The sequence below is a fragment of the Rhipicephalus sanguineus genome, chromosome 2 (genome assembly GCF_013339695.2).
Source record: "Rhipicephalus sanguineus isolate Rsan-2018 chromosome 2, BIME_Rsan_1.4, whole genome shotgun sequence".
Classification (NCBI taxonomy): Eukaryota; Metazoa; Arthropoda; class Arachnida; order Ixodida; family Ixodidae; genus Rhipicephalus; species Rhipicephalus sanguineus.
Genome location: NC_051177.1, coordinates 210,381,581 through 210,395,543, shown reverse-complemented (window position 1 = coordinate 210,395,543; position 13,963 = coordinate 210,381,581). Strand labels below are relative to the sequence as shown.

Sequence of the window (13,963 nt, the reverse complement as noted above, 5' to 3'; positions counted from 1 at the left end):
GGCCCTCCGCGCTGGTCGTACTCTGCCGCTGTATTGTTGTTAGATTGTCTCACATGTGCTGTGCTGTTAAGACGTGCATTTATCGTATCTTTTTGATACTCAACTTGGCTTGGATTGCGGCAATAGTGCTAAAATAAACGGATATATAGACTGCGATTACAACGAAACAAGTGTTTTATAATCGTATAATAAGGCTTCATTTAACCGCTAGCGCGCTGAAAAAGACTGTTACATTCATTACATTCGTGTTCAGCGAAAATAAAGTAATCCTACAGAAATCACATGTGCTTTCGGTTTTAATTTTACCGGCACTACAATCGTCATCGCGTCCAACAGCCAATGTTGTGGGCATGTTTCACACCAATGGAAGAAGACCGAACGCAGATCTAAAAATTCAGTTTTAAAAATTTCTACACACTTTCCAGAGAAACAGCTGCAAGGTTGGACACATCAGACGGTACGCTTTCTATTGCGGTACAAAACAGAAAAACGATGAAGGACGGTAGACAGCCCCTTTAACTCCTAAAGGGTGTTTAGTTAGAGCATTACCCCTTAAAGGCTATTTTGGGGAGGGAAAACACCCTTACACCCTAATTTTTTAAGCAAGAGGGTGTTTTGCTTGCTTGAAACCCCCTTAAGGGTGCAAAGTGGTTTACAGTGTACGAAATAAACGCTCATGTTGTTAGCCAGCGCCAAGTCCTGTCAGTCTCTCTTGTCTCGTGTATCTGCGCTGTTCCCTGCTATAAAAGCCTCATCACCTTGCTAAGGCCTAGAAACAACCTAGAAGCAACCAGATTAGTCTTCAGAATTGTCCAGTTTCGCTGTTTCAAGGCTTGCGCGGCTTAGTGCAAGCTTCCCCAATTTTTTTGCATATACGAACAACTGCCCAAGCTGATAATAAACAAAATTAACATGTTGTTCTTGTTCATTAGTCTTTCGAGAGGAACTTTAGCTGCGATAATGTATTTCCGCCTCGACGTAAAGTTTACATGCGAAAACGACAGGTGCCTTATTGTCAAAGCGCATTTATGTTTCTATTGTCCACAAAAACACTATTTGATGGCGCGTGTTATTTCTCCTGCACCCCTTACTTGAGATACTGTTTTGCTAATTAATTTTTCATTTTCGTTTCATGGCCAGAATTAAATCGTAACACTTGCTTTTGTTCTTTTACTGCATTCATTCCACTCCAGCAATGGCCAGTTAGTTGTTGGGGTACCGTATCAATCAATCAATAAATCAATCAATCAAAAAAATAATTTGTGCGGCTGTGCATCTTTCGACTGCACACGCTTGGGTAATTTGGGACAAGGCCATGGCCGAGATACGTGAGTGCTTTCATCTCCCTTCATCTTATATTTCTACAACGCACTGGCTCCGAGAGCGAGCGGCGTTTTTAAGAGGACGACCCACTAGGAGCAGCTGGAGAACGCAACCGTTAAACAGTACCATATATATGCATTGCACGTGACGTCACAGACAGGTGCTCTGCGCTGGTCCCCCAACATGGCGGCCACCGTGACCTTTTTATCTCATTAGAGTGTGTCAGTGCAGAGGAGGACACCCAGTTCGGTCCCCGCCCTCTTTTGTGCTCTCCCCGCTTTCTTTTGTTCGCCAGCCGCGCCAAGGGGGAACACAAAGGAACGCGGGGGTTTTGGTGTGAATGATGCTTGGGTGCACCGGCACTAATCTGATGGCGAGCCGTCACCGTTTCTTGCTCGGCGCGTTGGAACGAAAGCTCACAGAGCGTCTCAACCCGCTGGTCCCCCATAATGGCGGCCACAGTGACGTCAGTGCAAGCTATGTAATTTTTCGCACATTAAGAAAAGTCATTCTTACGGCACTTGAGGATCCGGGATATCCTTATCTCGGCCTGCAATCAATCAATCAATCAATCAATCAATCAATCAATCAATCAATCAATCAATCAATCAATCAATCAATCAATAAATCAATCAATCAATCAATCAAGCAATGCTTTCCTTAATTAACATATGACTGCGTAAATGGCTTTCCGCGGCCTAGGCTTCAATAAATTGGGAGGGTCGCACGCTGAAAACTGCCATATTCACCTGCTTCAGGTGCTGCACCGGCGCCTTCAGCCATTGTCGAGGAAACACTTCAGCTGGTTGGTTGGTTGGTTGGTTCCTCAGTACTTTGGCTCAACCCACTGCGGGGGATAGGCCATGAAGCGGACGGTGCTTTGCTTAGGAAACTAATTCACTTCGTGAAGGAAAAAGCTGAAGTGAAATTTTTAGCCTTTACATATAAACTCGCAAGATTTAAAGAAGAGAAAAAGAAGAAAAAAAAAAACGCCTATATAGAAACAACAACAAGAACAAAAAAAAATATATATATATATACAGTTGCATATAAGACAACTGAGGCTACACTCAACATTCAATTCTTTTGGATTCTCGTAAAAAATTAGAGACAGCGTTGAAAACGCTCCTGTGGCTAAAACCAAATATGGTTGCCCCAAATGAAAGAATCACCGGAAGTGACAAATTCAAGCCCAACTTCCGCAGGGGTTCTTCTAGTAGTCTTTTTCTTTGTGTTTTAAATCTTCGGCACGTCAAAAAGAAGTGCTCCAGAGATTCCCTCTCATTACAGTGGAGGCATAACGGTGACTGAGCCAGACCCGACCTGTGAAGGTAAAAGTTCAGTGGTGGGACTCGACAGCGTAGCCTTGTAATTTGTATTTCTTCCTTCCTAGATGAACACCATCTGCTCTTCCAAGGAAATTTTAGCTGTGGGAAATCTGATGAAAACAAAGGAGATTTATCGAAGTTATTGGCCGTGGTACGCTTTTCAAATCTCGCTGCTGTGACATACGCTGACGTGGGCAATACAGACAAAATAGGGCCATCATGGGATGATATTGCCAGTGCATCCGCATATTCATTGAGTGCTAGCCCTCTATGGCCTGGTACCCACACTAATCGAACCAGCCGTACATCTGCGACAGCGTCGACCGACTGGGTCTTCGCAATCTTCTTCATTACCAGAAAACGCGAGCAAGTAAACGAAACCGAAACTCGCAAAACTTTGCTTCCCAAATGATTGCGCTTTATTGATACTTTTTTCACACAAAAATTTAATTTAACATTTTATTAGTCATAAATTGTATTCAATAAGAGCGTGAACAACTGTGAAGCGTACGACACTGCGGGTGTTGCTAGTTTCAACTTTTACGGCCAACATGGCTCTTGTGTAGCATGCGTGTGATGCTAGTGATGCGTGTGTCTGTGATGTTAAGCGAGGGTGGCTTGTTGTTGTAGTGAGTGAACGGCAAAGACATGAAAGTGAAAGTGCTGTCGAGAAACCCTGATGACTACCTGAGAGAAACCAAGCATGACATTCACAAAGGTAGGCTTCTGGCGCTGCATCTTCAGTGCTGTCCTTTCCTGTCACGAACACCTGAAGAGCATGTGATCTGGTCAGGCGCGAAAGTTACTTGCAGCATGCTCTTAATACTCACTAATAATGTTTGCGAGGTAGTGTGATCCGTCCCTATCACGTACGGTGTACTCGTTCCGCTCCTGTAGTGGCCCCATAGTTTGGTTGAGTATGGTACCTTGCAAGCCTGTGTCGTTTTGTCCAGGCGGAGCGAATCGCCAAGTCTACTGCATGCAGCGCACCTTCTTTTAACATTCAGCCTTCGCGTGTCCAGCTACGAGAGCTTCCCTGACTCGGGAAGAATTAGTCTGCGGTCAAATAAAGAAAGCTGGTGTGACAATGTCAGAAAGGATGGTAAATAGCCGGTGACAACCAAGTTGACTATGTTAAGCAAGAACACACTGCCTCGGGTGTGAGCTTTGTCAGCAAAGATGTCTAAGAAACGTTTGCGAGACGGCTGGATTGCTCGGGCAAAGCCAACTTAATTTGATCGCATAAAAGGACAAGAAGATTGTTTTGTACCTTGAAAATGCGCAATGTGAAAAGCTCCTATAAAGCACCACAGTATGCAGTCCTGTGAGCCTTCCATATGAGCGGAAATTAGGGAAATTGTACGATAACTGTCATGTCGTTAATATGTGAGAATCGTACTTGCTTTGAATAGCATGGCAACAAAAAATGGTTCATCACTTGGTGCAGCGATCACCATTCTGTCAATTTGTCAGCCGCTATTCCTAGCCTAGGGTGATGGTGTTTCGTGAATTGGCGAGCTTGGCACTTTCCAAAAGGGCGCATTCTTTTGACCATCTCGTGCACGTTACTGATAGGTGATATATGATGGTCCATGTTTGCCCATGTCACTTGTGACATTTGCTCTTGTACCATGCCCTGGCCTTTTTCAGTGCAACGCAACTTTGACCCGAGCCTGCACCCATTCGAGGTGTGTCGCGAGTACACACGAGCCCTGAATGCGGTCAAGTTGGACAAGATATTTGCGCGACCCTTCCTTGGCAGCCTGGATGGCCACAGGGATGGAGTCCAGGTGCTGCAGAAGCACCCCAGGTTCCTCGCCCAACTCTTCTCCGGTGCCTGTGACGGAGAGGTGCGTCCCACTCTGCTCACTCGGCATAGTTGCACGAGATTGCTTTGTTCGTACGAACATGGCATGATTTTTTTGTTGAAAACTTGCTGTGTGACAATCTGCCTTGAAATGGTGTGGATGAACATGGGACTTCGCTTGCTCTTTTCATTCAGTCATCTAATTTACATTCTCTTGAAACACATTACAGTAGAGGGGTTAAGACATTGAGAGTTGCGACATGAGAGAAAAAATATAGTGTGAGGAAGTCAAAAGACACGTAACAGTTGCATAACAGAATTATGTCGCATGAGCAGAGCAGAAAATAGTGGAAACAAAGAAGTTCGTTCATTTTAGGCTGATAATTGTTTGAAGCTTTACGACAGACTCGTAGATGAAAGGATTATGCTTTGCAAATATGAAAGTTGCGAAACTCTTGCAAGATATCTTGATTTTGTACTAAAATGGCTCACTAGATATGGCACTTCACAACAACATCATTAATGCGATGTCGTTACACAGAGCAAAAGTTTCATACATTGTTCAGCAATAACACTAGGTACGATGATGTTGCTTTCAAAAAAAGAAAAGAAAAAAACATTTGTGTTTACATTTTCTCTGATTGCGCTCTTGTGTCAGCTACAGTGAACCCAGGAAAAGAGAGAACTATTCCTGGAGTCACTGTGAAGTGTGCAACATTTTGTGATGTGTTTTCACTTTTGAACTGGTGAAACTGGTTCATCGAAGCAAGTTTTATATTACATTACTTAAGGTGCTGTTCTCTTTTCATGTTTTGTGAATTAATACGTTCAGCTAACAAATAAAAAGGTTGGAAATGTCATGTGAGGATTCCTTTTATCTCCAAATGTACTGACCTAGAGAGTGCAAGCATTGAAGCTCAGCACATCGCATTTGTGTTTGTAACCACACATTAAAGGTAGCACAAGTTGCAAGTTGAGCTGAGTTGTACGTGAAGAGGTAGATTTCAGTATTGCAGGCACACTACAGAGGACATTTTACACCCATTACAGTAATACGAAGCTTGGTGGGTGTAAATGCCGCTACCTGGCATCTTGAGATCTGGCTCCTGTGGTGTGGTTAAAAGGGCCATGACACCTAATTTTCGGACAGACGAGCTGGCGAAATTTTAGCACATTTGGTCAAGCACTTAATTTATAATTCAATATTCTGGTAAACAAGCGAGCGACCTGAGAGTCGGGCACTAGTGATGCACTCTTCAGCCGTGACATAACAAGCTGCTTACTTTGCGAGCGCCTACATTCCGGCGAACGATTTTGTTCCGTCGTCAGCTGCGTGTGCAATTGAGCTATTTCAGCTTTGTTCAGCTTGGCATTGAAATTGAACAATTTTTAACGGCTCAAACTTCGATAGACGACGTCAGCTCTGCTACACACCGTGGCACAATGGCAGTCGCCGGCAGTGGGTGGGGTTTACAGCCAGCAACTTCTAGGGCTCACTTTGCACTGAAATATTCTTTTGCAACCCATTTTTTGTATACGTACAGGTGCAATAAATGCTCTTTTATTTTTTCTGAAAACTGCAAATTGCGGGGTGACTGTGTCATGTCCTGTTTAATCGTCGTGCTCTTGGAAAGTTTCGCTGTGAGAATTCCTGCTACGTACTGTAAACTTGTCTACTCTTGCGTGGTTGGCTTCATCGCCACAATATTATCCTTTAGTCTTTTAACTGGGTCGTGAAAATCGTTTCTTGCAATATGTTCATCCAAGGATGTTGTGAGTGGGGAGTAGAAACCATCCTTGCTTTGCCTGAACCATAAGCACAACAGGCACAGGACTGATGTGCTTCAGCTGATGAAGGGCTGACAAAGGAAAATTGAAACAGTGGTTCCAGCTTTCACATGCGCCAAACCACTGCTTCACATTCTTGGTGAACATAACTGACAAGACAGTGGCAGCTCTGTGTAGGAAGTACTGTATCTGGAAACATGCAGCTTGTTGGTAACTCTTGCGTGATATCTGCTGAGAGTCATTTGACCTTGCTTGGTTACAGGTGAAGGTGTGGAATCTGGCAGAGCGCAAGTGCGTACGAACCCTTCAGGCTCACCAGGGCATGGTGCGAGGAATCACATTTCCGGGTGATGGCCAGCGCTTCATCACGGTGAGGTGGATCATAACTGTGTCAATAGCGTGTTTGAAGCTGCACCAGAAACTTTACAAATAATTTGAAAGATCTTGTAGTAGTTCACATGTAGTCTCAGGAAAGGAGTGGAATGAAACGGCTAATACAAATACACATTTAGTATGTGTAAGTCTTTTTACACAAGCTCTTTCTCTACAGCTTTCCTTAGGTCTGAGATTTGTTGGGTGCTGTGTGCTCCGATTCAATAACTACCTTGGATCTTTTGTAGGCACAAATGAGGGACCCCGCATATCATTCTATCATGTTACTCTGTGTAACAATGAAGAATTGGGTGTAGTTGTAAATAATGTACACATTGGTTACGCAGCCAAATTGTGGCATTTCGTTCCTTAAGGGTGGACACTGAGCCTTTAAAAGTTCTTGATATATTTGAATGAAACTCGCTGAGTTTATGTATATTTGTGTGCTGATTTCAAATATACAATTTTCTTCCCAGTACAATATGTAGTTTTTGAATTACAGGTGCCATTTCGGGAGCCATAGTTTGCCTAAACTGAGAGAGACGCAAAGTAATTAAGCACATCAGAATGACCTGGAATGAGTACAAAGTGCAAGAAAACAAGAATGGATGTTCTAAGCCCATTTGAAGAAAAGTTGTGGTATGTTGAATATTTGTGGCTGAAATCCCAGCTTGGTGGAGACTCATTTGGAATGTTCAAGGTCCCATAACTTTTGTTCAAATGGGTTTAGAATGTAGTGACGCGGCCACCGTCGCACACCCCCGTGGTCGTAAAAGCTCTGCGGAGTGCCTCGGGTTGGTGCCAGACCGCGAGCTCCCTTTTCTTCCTCCCTTTACGAGCTCGTTCACTCTTGCCACTTCCGATGCACTGTGTGCACTTGCCCTACTTTCCTCTCTCTTGTTGGGCAGAATAAACTAGACGTTGTTACTGAAAAGACGTGTCCGTCTCGTACAACCCGGCTCTACAAGAACATCCATTCTTGTTTTCTTGCACTCTGTACTCATTCCAGGTCATTCTGATGTGCTTAATTACCTTGTAACTCACTCAGTTCAGGCGAACTGGAGCTCCCAAAATGCATTTTCTTGAGAAACCAACCACAGGGGTGATGCTGTCCTCGCTTAGGTGGGGGACGACAAGAACATCAAGACGTGGCGGGCCGAGTCGCCATCCTGGGGTGAGCCAGACGAGCCGGTGCACACCATCCTCACTCGGGTGAGTCGCACGCTGGCTGTTTTTTCTGTCTCAAAGAAGGCAGGGAAGATGGCAAAGCATGGGGCGCATAAAAGGCATAGCAATCCAAGCCCTGGGAAGGGTGGCCAAGGACGACAAAGGGTTAGGTGGACTGACGAGATAATTTGCAAGCATAAAATGGCTTGCACAGGACAGGAGATCATAGGCCTTTGCCCCACAGTGGACAGGCTGACAATGGTGGCGACAGTATGAAGCTGGGAAGTAATAGGCACATGTGAAAGAAAGTGGCATGAACACACAAACCGGTGCGCTTTCCGAGTGACATTCCTCCTCTTGGCATCTTTGTTGTTTTATTGGGTGCCAAAGCTTACACAAAGCTGGAGCAGGTCATACCTGAATGTGTCTCTTCTTGTGTGTGTACGAGCTGGCAATCCGGGCTGAATTGGAATGTCTAGAAGCAACAAGTGCCCTCTTTGGCCCCCTCTTCGCTTTCTTTTGCTGCTATTCTTACGCACCTCATCACCTGCAGCTCTCTCTTTGCCCCAGCCCTTTTTTTCCTCCGCTTTCTTGCAACCATTGTAGAATACCCCAGCAATGGTCACTGTTGATTGCCTCTTTATTTCATTTCTTTTTTGTTTGGGCCCCCAAACTGCGTGTCTGTTGTGGTTCATTCCATTTCATTTCACTTCCGATGAAGACGAAATGGTTCGGGAGAAATAAATAGTATTTGTTGTGTTCCCCTTCGCAGCAGTTTTCAGTTGAAGTACCAAGGCAGGCTTGTTGGTACGGCATATTTGGATAACAATTGTAGCGCAAAGAAACGGTACACAAGAAGGCGACAGTGCTGTGTGTGTCTCTTTGTTGCCTTCTTGTGTACTGTTTCTTTGCACTGTCATTGTTATCTGGATATGCACTTTTCAAGTTTTTTACAAGTTTTATTGCGGTAGGCAGAAGCTCTAGTTATCTCTCATGCAGATACACATATACAGGGTGTTTTTTTTTAGACACTACAGATTTTTTATAAAAGTTATATGATAGTCAGGCTCCTGTCGTTTTCGCAGATGAACTCTATGTCAAGGCAGAAATACTTTCCCGCAGCTAAAATGACGTTGACGCGAGTAATTAACAAAAACTCGTTCATTAACTTTTTAAATTATTGACTTCAGGGCAGGTGTTTATATTACAATGTTGTAGTGCATGCCAATTTGTGGCATACCTATTTTTTAGAAATCACAAAAGTGGTGTGTAGTTCGAGATATTCATCATCGAATTTCAAGGGCGAAATCGAAACTGATTGCGCCCAGTGCGCACCAAGTGCGGCGGAACACCGTAACGACACGTGACAGGGAAGTGATGAGATTTGAATGAAGCGCGCCAAAGCAGAATCTGGTCAGAAAAATCGGCAAGCATTCTGGAATACAGAAGTAGACAGCTTAATGTTTGCACGCGACGGGTGGTGCCTATCGGTTTCTTTCTTAAACTATAAAAAGGCACGAAAAACTATTTAGTCTGTCTGCAAGAAGGAGTGCCGCAGTGGCCGCCCCAGAGTTTTATGCTTCCCAGACAAAGAAAAGTTTGATATTGCGGTTTTCTTGTCCACAGTTCGAAATAAAGAGATAAGCACCAAACACTACACGCAAAAGTAAGGCGACGTGCTAGCGCAAGTGAGATGACTTGCAGCTTTTCACAAAAACATACGGCCACGGTCCGCCATCATTCAAGTTTCATCACTCCCATTTGACAGGTAGTTTCGGTCTGACGTAGCAGAACGGCCGTGCTGCGTGTGCGCCTTGCGTGATCAGTTTCGATATCGCCCATGGAATTCGATGACGAATATCTCAAACTACGTTCAACTTTAGGGATTTCTAAAAAAATAGGTATGGCATAAGTTGGCACGCAACACAGCTTTGTAATATAAACACCTGCCCTCAAGTCAATAATTAAAACTTTAATTAACGAGGTTTTGTTAATTAGTCAAAACAGTGTCATTTTATCTGTGGCAAAGTATTTCTGCCTCAACGTGGAGTTCGTGTGTGAAAACAACAGGCGCCTTACTGTCATAGGTTTTTTATTAAAAAATCTGTAGTGTTTAAAAAAAAGTACCCTGTATATGTACATACTTTTTTTTTCTTCGAATGTACCCCCCCACCCAAAAGTTTGTGGAACGCATATTTCCGAAAAAGCAATATTCCCGCTTTGTCTGAGAACATAGCCTCCAAATAGATGATCCAGCCAGTAGTGGTCCTTGCGACCTACGCAACTACCTGCTAGGTTAGAAGCGCTGTGTACTAACAGAGCAGAAATTTGCATTTAAAGTGGAGCTCACGTTCCAAAAACTTTTGTGGGCGGGTGTACATGCCTGTTGTGTTTTTTTTTGCATGGTTTTCGAAGAAGAGTATGTATAAATGTTTTCCACCACCCGCTCTCTCTGATGGAATAAGTATGAATTTAACAGATGTTGTACTTGCGAACTTCACTCTCAAAAAAGGCGGGTTCCCTTCTTAAATGTTGAAATGTTTCTTTTTTGTTTTGTAAGCGTGTCTGCTCTTCTTATATGTATGTACATAATTTATTCGTTTGTTTATATACCTCACAGGCTCCAGAAGGAGTATTGCGTGAGGGGGAGGGGGCCAGTACAAACAGTAACAGAAAAAGAGCAAAAAGAAAAGAAATGTACTTCATATTGCATCATCTGTTGTGCTGCTAGGCTCAGCAACGCAGGTTTGGTTCTCGAGCATCGTTTCAGTGAGGGAGAATGCCAGAGCGCCCATTTATGCAGAGATGTGGACGCACGCCAAATGACAACTCCAGGTGGTCAAAACTACTGCGGAAGCCCCCACTATGGTGGGCCTCATAATAAAAGTATTGCCGCTTGAAACCCTAGAAATTAATTACTAAATTTTTTTTTGTACCTTGTCTTTTGCTGACCTTACTCTCAGCAGAAGTCCTCTTCGGTGGTTACAGTGTTTACAGTGCTTGGCTGCTGACCCGAAAGTCGCAGGTTCGATCCCGGCTGTGGTGGTCGCATTTCAGCAGAGGCACAGTGTATTGTGCGATGTCAGGGTACATTAAAGAACGTCAGATGGTTGAAATTTTCTGAGCCCTCCACTACGGCATGCCTCATAATTATATCCTGGTTTTGCCACGAAAATTCCCAGGGTATTTAATTATTATTCTCAAGAGAAACAGGTAAGCATGGCTGCTTTCATGGTCACAAGCGTAAGGTGTGATCTCAAGGTCGTTGGTTACTTTCAATAAAAAATGAAAGGTGGTGCCTCTTGTTTCCAGGGTGTTCTGACAGGCATCACTCATCACCGTCGAGATGCACTGTTTGCCACCTGTGGTGAGAACGTCCACCTGTGGGAGCACGCACGCTCTGAGCCACTGCGCACTCTCAACTGGGGTGTCGACACCGTCTACGCAGTCCGCTTCAATCCAATTGAGGTGAGCGGTCTTTCTGTGGAGTGAGCAGTACGATAACATCACTGCTCGGAGCACTGCTTTAATTCATCTCTTTTCAGTCTAGTGCAACTTCAAATATAGGACGCAATCTGACAGTCATTTCAAGTGACTTTTACCATTCATCCTTTAGGGCTCATGTTGCAAGAAGGAAATTGAACTTGCTCGGTGGCACAGAGGCTAGTCCACTTAAAAGAAATAAATTTAGCACCAGTTTCAGAACATTTAACCTCAAACTCTGTCACAAAACACATTGGCATTCCAACTAAGTTTTCTCGACTGGGCAAAAGAAAACAGGAATAAAAGACAGTAATAATGGACTTTCAAAAAAATAATTAACTAAAATGCCAGTCCACTTCCTAATTGACGATGCATACCTCGAAAGTGGTACTGCACACGGGATTCCCACAAAATGCGTACGGTTCAAGCACTGTCTTCAGTTCTGCAGTTGCAGGAACTGCTGTAAAAGAAAACAGTTAGCAAGCCATGGTTTAATAATTGGCTAATTGTCGGTTGTTGTCTACTCAGGAATATCCTCACTCCACTATGTGGTTTCCGATAACCATGAGAGTAGCAAGTCATCCAAACTCTGGGCCCTACACGGCACCAGTGCATTTTTTCTTGTTGGGGTCATGGCCTGTCATCCAAGCCATTCATGAAGCATCCATATGTGCTGCTGCTGTTAGAAATGCAGGTGTCCCACTTGCCCGGTGGGGGCAACACAGGTGGCTTCAAACAAGACATGATCATTTTGACCGTTTTTTTGTTTTCAGTTTTTAAAGGCTGTTCTTGTACAGTCTTTTGTTGCATTCACAGCTCCTTAAGTTTGGCTCATTTCATAACTTAAAGGGCCTCCAAAACACCACGAGGTCGAAATTTAGTTGTGGTGTTGCAGTTGTGCACGAGTCTACAGCGAACATGCAGCCGCGAGAATTTTTTGGAATGGTGCCATAAAGCGGAGCTACACGTATTTGATGATCCAAAAGTGGCCTCCGCTCTTTCCTGGCCGAGTGCTGCTTCTCACCGTGCGAGGAGACAGAGCAGCGAGCGCGTGTACCTGCAAGCAGACAAACAGGTTCTTCTTCTGAATGACATGAGCAGAAGCAAATGGTTGACGTCACGGCGAACGCTGGGGATGAAAGAATTGCCCAGAGAGGACGGGGATTGTTTCTTGCAATTCGTGTTGCGCCTGTGGCTCGCAGCGCTGCCGCATTTGCCATTGTTGGTCGTGACAGCATTCTGAACTCGATGCATGCATTTAGTTGACATGTTAAAAGATTATTGGAGGCGGTTTAGGGGCCCTTTAACCCTCTCGCGACCGTTGATGAGAATAGTCGTCGTGAGACTTTCTAACAAAATGACCGATGACGACTATACTCGTCATCAGCAAGAATTGGTCCCACTCTGAACCAATGAAGACTATACATGTCATACTTGTGTTTCTTGACGCTAGATGACCACACTGGTCCCTGTTGGGCCATTTGTGTCTCGGCTTTCGTTTTATTGCCATTTTTCATTCTATTTCCATGCGATGAAGCCACCTTCAAGTTATCACTTTCTACACGATTAGTGAAATAAAGGAACACCACTCAATTGAAAGAATGGTACCGTTTTAGGCAGAAAAAAAAGGTCTACAAAGTGAGCGAAAAAAAATTATTGGATTCTGGCACGTTTTTGTTCTTTTCTATCGGTCACAAAAGGGTTAAACTTGCTTAGCTTCACTGAAATTTCTTGCAGTTTCTAAGCTTGATGCTGGCCATCTATATTTCCAGTATAAAAGCTCTGTGTTGCCGCCTTTGTGTGCAGGTGAACGTGATGGCGAGTGCATCGAGTGACCGAAGCATTGTGCTGTACGACACACGAGAATCTCAGCCACTGCGGCGGGTTTTCCTCGAAATGCGCTCCAATACCGTTTGCTGGAACCCCATGGAGGCCTTCATTTTCACCTGTGCCAACGAGGACTACAAGTGAGTGGGTGCTGTTGCTGTGGAAAAAGAAATGCCGTGTGACCACTCCCTAGCTGCATCTTCAGCGGGTAGTGGTACTATCCTGAGCAATACGAGCATGGCAGACGATCTGGGGTGGCTGCTGTCTGAAACAAAGGGGGAAGGGGACCTCATTAATGTTGATACAAAACGGCAACTTGCCCTATTGAGTGTTACTACTCACTTGTGTTCATAAGGCAGGTATACCATGCAAAGTGCAGTAGTGTGCTTCCTATAGCTCCCTGCAAAATATCATTTTTTATCTGTCTTAAATGTGAAGCATTTCTTAGCGTACCAAAGGCACTTTGGCCTTTTCTGTCTGTCTCTCGGTTAATTCGTTCGCAGGTCATTACATGAACAACGTGAGTTGCCTGTTACGCACGTCACGAAACACTTTCCACCAGTCACATGTGGCCCTTTTGACGGCCCATGGTATACACGTATGCTCCACAGGTGATTCACATTCTATATCAACTTAGGGACAGCAAGAAGAGGCCTTGGAAATCTTCATGTGAAAGCGTTAAGAAGCTGATGCCAGCATTGACGGCGTTGTCGATGGGCGAAAAGTAGGGTTGTGCGAATATTCGAAATTTCGAATATTTTTCGAATAGCGATTGCTATTCGATTCGATTCGAACTGGAATTTTACTATTCGAACTATTCGAACTTCCCAAAAATAAATACAGCCAACGTCCGATTGAAAGTGACCCC

At 44.2% G+C, this 13,963-nt stretch overlaps 1 protein-coding gene across 2 annotated transcripts in view; it reads left to right on the top strand.

Annotated features, from left to right (window-relative positions):
* Positions 1 to 3,189: 3,189 nt before the first annotated feature.
* The window catches only part of LOC119384041 (DDB1- and CUL4-associated factor 13), a 32,318-nt gene continuing 21,544 nt past the window's right edge, over positions 3,190 to 13,963 (top strand). The window contains exons 1-6 of one of the 2 annotated variants that reach the window (XM_037652332.2): positions 3,190 to 3,369; positions 4,302 to 4,501; positions 6,509 to 6,616; positions 7,741 to 7,830; positions 11,098 to 11,253; positions 13,075 to 13,235. In XM_037652332.2, the coding sequence (XP_037508260.1) occupies positions 3,300 to 3,369; positions 4,302 to 4,501; positions 6,509 to 6,616; positions 7,741 to 7,830; positions 11,098 to 11,253; positions 13,075 to 13,235 (785 nt within the window). In that variant the 5' untranslated portion in view covers positions 3,190 to 3,299. The remainder of the gene's footprint in view (positions 3,370 to 4,301; positions 4,502 to 6,508; positions 6,617 to 7,740; positions 7,831 to 11,097; positions 11,254 to 13,074; positions 13,236 to 13,963) is intronic. The other variant, XM_049412745.1, reaches the window with a different exon arrangement.